Source organism: Syngnathus leptorhynchus, chromosome 3 (assembly GCF_054491065.1).
Source record: "Syngnathus leptorhynchus isolate UIUO chromosome 3, UIUO_Slep, whole genome shotgun sequence".
NCBI lineage: Eukaryota > Metazoa > Chordata > Actinopteri > Syngnathiformes > Syngnathidae > Syngnathus > Syngnathus leptorhynchus.
In genome coordinates, this window is record NC_141197.1 from 13304801 (window position 1) to 13309589 (window position 4789).

A 4789-nucleotide genomic window follows, 5' to 3' on the forward strand; every position below is an offset into this window, starting at 1 on the left:
TTTCTAATTCTGGTTACCTCATCAAATTATTACAAACAGCTCAATATGACCAAGTAATGTGATCCATCGTATATTAACAATTTACATATTTTTTGAGAACATCTCTTCTATTTGCTGTTTTGACCTTGACCTGAGGTCAAACATTCATGGTGCCATCTAGCAGAATCTTATGAGGTTTGATTAATTTCTGCTTCCCACCCATTGTCGTGGAAATTGTTTCGGCTAGTATGCTAGCTCATACCATTGATGAGCCTCTAGTGAAGGTGGTTTGTTAGAATGGAATCATTTCCAGAATTCTAAGATGTAACAAAGGCTAATGACTCTTTACATTAGCTGCACAGTCTTCTCTCCTATTGTAATCTGGGATAGGCTCTAGCTGATTTGTGAACCTAATGAGGACAAGAGTTTTAGAAAACAGGCGGTAGGTTGTCCAGTGCAACCGCCAAAGTTGAATGTCAAAAACAAATGATCATCTGTGTGAAGTCAGCATTATCTTAAAGCTCTTGAGAATTACACTCAGTAATTTTTATGGCTAATTAGGAAAAAGAAACAATATGGTATTATCACAACCCCTGCAAGACAGATTCAATGGAGAATTAAAGGTTACACTTTTATTTGTAGACAATTTTATTTTCAATGTGGGAAAACAAAACATTATGCGTGCCAATCCTCAACACAATGAGCCATTCAAGTTAATGCAGTGTTTGGAAACAACCGTAACAAGGAGTGACAAATAAATAGACTTACAGTAAAGCAAATATTTCACTAGCTATTTTTTTTTTTTTTTTTAAGATATTACGTGCAAATACAGTTAACATCACTGTATTAACTTAAAAAAAGAGATTCAGTTAAAACATTAAAAACATTTTTTTCCCCAACGCACACTGCCAGACCTAGGGCCAAAGCTAAAACGTAAATAAATAAAGTTCTGTTCTTTGAACTACAGCTTCACATTAACGTTTTTATCAAAAAGCTACCCATTCGGCTTTGAACACTTCTAAGGCAGCCAAGGCACCATCGATTGGAAGAACGTTGTCTTTGTGCTCCTGAATGTCAGAAACATTTGCTGAAACGTTTTGACCTTTTAGTGTTAGGACTCTTTTTGATCAACGAGTCCCGCAGTGATGGTTCTTAAACAAACACTGTGACAAAGAAAGCTGGTCTCTTGAGATTCTGTCCTATCAATTTAACCTCTTACATAAACACAGATACATTAGAGGTCAAATTGAAGCTCAAAGTTCATCATGGTTACGGGTGAGGTCCTCTCCGTAGTTGGTGGCTTGACTTCCGACAAACATGTTCCAATTCTCCAAGATTTCTTCTTTAGTCAACATCTGGTCCTGAAAAACAATGTCATTCCTGTTAGGGATGCATGATTATCATTACAAATAAGATTTATTATCATGATATTCATAATAAATCTGTACATTCATTTTACTCATTGCAAAAGAAATTCACAAACACCATCATTTGGAACATGACTTCAAAACATAAAATGATGAGTTTAGAAGTTGTACCTTGTCCTGGTCGGACTCGTAGACTAGGTGTCGCGCCTCAGCCTGGGCATGGTCGTAGTTTTGTGGCATTATCCATTGGCGGATTTCCTCCCGGTCCATTTTACCGTCTTTGTTCAAGTCTCTGAAGTCGGAGAACTGATCCCTCTCGGTTTTGAGCCAGTCTGGCTCCGGACCACCGTCCTCGTTAGCAAACATGTCAGCTGAAAGCAGACCATGCATTTATGAATATAACCTCCAAGCAATTAAATTGTAATGTAATAGAACTGAAGCACACTTTTGTTTCCAATTATTGAACGCAAACATGCTCTGGTTGAAATGGATTACTTGAACTCACCAACGTACTCGTCCTCATCCACGAAACCGTCGTCGTTCTTGTCAATGTCCTCCAAGGTTTCCTGCATTTGGCACAACGAGGTGATGTCACTAAGTAGGGTCAACGGCAGCCAGAAATTTCACTTTGACGTGCCCTGGGCCGTGTGACTCAACACGAGGGTCACTTTACAGCTGGCCTGGCACACTGACGCTACAATTACAAGGAGCACTATTGCTGATGTGGACCAACACACTCTTTAGCCTGTCTTTTACGTTTTGAATTGTTTGTTAGCATTAAGCTAAACTGACTTTCCTAAAGAAAAACTATGTTGTTGTCTTAAATCTATATGTAATTATCTTCTGTTGAGCAAACACTGGGTCACTTCTATCTCAACGCACGAGTGAAATACAAAAAAAAAAATCATGTAGCACAAAATGATCAAAAATCGGAGAGATGCCAAAGGCTGAACAGTTGCTCAGTACCCGTTTGGTGAAATCATAAAAATGAGCCTTTAATAATTAACTCCGTCAAATGGGTAGTACAACTTTTATGAACACGGCAGCATAGTGCCTTACTGCGAAACATTTCCCACGCAACTGCTCCGCGAGGCCAAATTCATATTTAAAGACAGAGTGTTAAATGGGACAGCCAGTACGTCCCTCTGGACCCGCTCCCCCAAAAATATACAAACTATTATTTGAAGGGCAGACTTCAAATTTGATTTGGGAACAAGCATCAGAATTTTGCATATTTCACTAAGTAGCTCATCAGATGGGACCTGCTGCAAGCTGCACGTGCCTCTTTTTTGGAACAATGTGCTCACAGAAGGCTTTTACCTGCACCACAATCTCCTTCATGTGGTCAAACTCCTCAGGATGCAGGAAGGCCGTGAACTCTTCCTTATCGGCCGCCTGGTCCCCGTTCAGATCGGCTGTTTTGAACCTCCTCTCGTCACGGGGAAGCATCTTCTTGAAGCTGAACTGGTCTGTCGTATCGTCAAACTCTTCGGGATTGGCTGAGAGCATAAAGATCCAAACATGAACTTTACACAAAGTTACAGACAAAAATACACGACTGCAAAAATGTGATGACATGTTGAGGTGATAAAAGAGGAATTATATCGCAGATTGAACCCGAGATGGGTGTTTCCTACCAAGGTAATATCCATATGTGGCTTGCTTGTATTCCTCCCATGATATCTTGTCATCTTTGTTGAGATCATAATCTGCCCAAACCTTGGCCACATTCTCGTAAACGTAGCGCTTCTGGACACGCTTGATCCACGCTTTGAGCTCATCTGTGGTGATCAGTCCATTGGCGTCGCTGTCAATTCGCCCCACTATTTTACTAGAATGCAAATAAAAAGAAAAGTTGAAAACTCCATCACACAAAGGCTTTTTTTTTCACCTATGTAATGCATACTACTGTATGTATATTATTCATAACACAACGTGGCTTTAAAAACTTTTAATCAACAAAGTTATCAGAATTTTATGCTATGAGAGGAAACTGAACTGGGAGGGGCGGCGGCCCAATTTAAGACTAGTATTCTTAGACTCCAGCTGCCACGTTGTGATGTACAGGGGGTCCTCCCACTTTCACAGCGAGCCCCCTCCAGCCCCTAAGAAGCGTCATAGAGTCAAAAGAACCCATTTCATGCGTTTGAATGAAGAAAGCATGGCGTGTATATTGCTGCGTTGTGACAGACATTGAACGCCAACGTCATCGGCTACAATGCTTCTTTAATGATGATCTATAATTCAAATCAAGTCATTAGGTGTGTCGGCAGCACAATGATCAAGTTTGCACAATCGCTGGCATGCATTGCACATATTTGTCATGCACTCTCGCTTTGTTAGTAAATATTAATGAACAGTTAGTTACACGCAAGATACTTGTTCAGCTGGAGTGAGCGTGCGTGATTTACAACAAACGCTCAAGCTCACACTCGGTGGAGGGTGTGAAACGACTTAGACATCCTGACTTACCCCAGCCTGTCTTTGCTCTCCTCCTGGGTGAGCTGGTCGAACGTCCTGGCCTCTTCCTTGCCCAGGAAGGCCTCGTGGTCGTACTGGAAGCTGTTGTTATCTTCTTGGGTCCTCTCATTTAACTTAGTTTCGTGAATGACTCGCTCTTTTCTCGTGGTGGGCTTTCCGTGGGCCGCGGCGGTCCACAAGAGCAGCGTGCATATCAAGATGAACACCTCCATCGTTCAGGAACAAGCACAGGCTTTTACTTGGAAGCAGGCCACGAGAACTTCGCTCCTCTGCAGTGCTCCTAAAATGGTTCTTCTTTTACCGTTCAGTGCTAACCATACATTTGCACTAAACTACTTAAAGATGTCACACCGCGCTTGGGACAGATCGGTCCGTAACGTCACCTTACCTTAAAGTTTTACGTATTCGACGCAACACTATTTGCTTGCGGAGGGGACAAAACCGGGCGGTGACTTCCGGTTTACTCCTATCTAGCCAATCAGCGCGTAGTTTTAGGAGGGGCTCACCCACGCTTCTCTATAACCGCACACAGCATTGGTCAGAGGGGCACGGGAGGAATTTCGGCGCCACGTTGCAAGCGGCAGAGCCAGACGGAAAGGATGTGGCCCCTCTCGTTCTCAGCAGTCAGCCTCAGCATCAGGCTGCGCAAAACAAATGAAATACGTGTGTTAATCAAAGATAATGTATGGGTGTTAAACTTGGTTTAAAGCCATATTCATTCATTGCTGTGTGCAAGCCTGCACCAGCATGCTTGTTTATTTCAACTCTATATGATGGAGCACGGACGGCCAGTGCTTCAGTAATAATCAGACATATGAAAAAGTCATACAGTTTTTGAATTTAATAAACTAAAATAAACACTTAGACACAATTAGACAAACAAGCAGTGAATTTTTCTGAAATGTGAGTCATGTTTGCTTGGACAGTGGGTGTGATCATATCTACTTGCAGAAGAATCACAT

The 4789-nt window shown here is 41.8% G+C and overlaps 1 protein-coding gene across 1 annotated transcript; it reads right to left on the reverse strand.

Moving 5' to 3' along the window:
- Nucleotides 1–603: 603 nt before the first annotated feature.
- On the reverse strand, nt 604–4327 carry rcn1 (reticulocalbin 1, EF-hand calcium binding domain). Its single transcript, XM_085908289.1, has 7 exons — nt 4216–4327; nt 3819–4107; nt 2984–3177; nt 2667–2845; nt 1852–1912; nt 1518–1717; nt 604–1340 (listed from the first exon to the last, which is right to left on the reverse strand). The coding sequence occupies exons 2-7, from the start codon at nt 4037–4039 to the stop codon at nt 1233–1235; spliced, it is 963 nt and encodes a 320-aa protein (XP_085764415.1). The 5' UTR covers nt 4040–4107; nt 4216–4327; the 3' UTR covers nt 604–1232.
- Nucleotides 4328–4789: the final 462 nt, after the last annotated feature.

Coding starts and splice junctions, on each gene's coding strand:
- rcn1 (XM_085908289.1), bottom strand. CDS start 4,039: ATGGAGGTGTTCATCTTGATATGCACGCTGCTCTTGTGGACCGCCGCG. Junction 2,846..2,983: donor CACATATGGATATTACCTTG/GTAGGAAACACC, acceptor TTATGCTCTCAG/CCAATCCCGAAGAGTTTGAC. Junction 1,913..2,666: donor TGAAGGAGATTGTGGTGCAG/GTAAAAGCCTTC, acceptor TGCCAAATGCAG/GAAACCTTGGAGGACATTGA.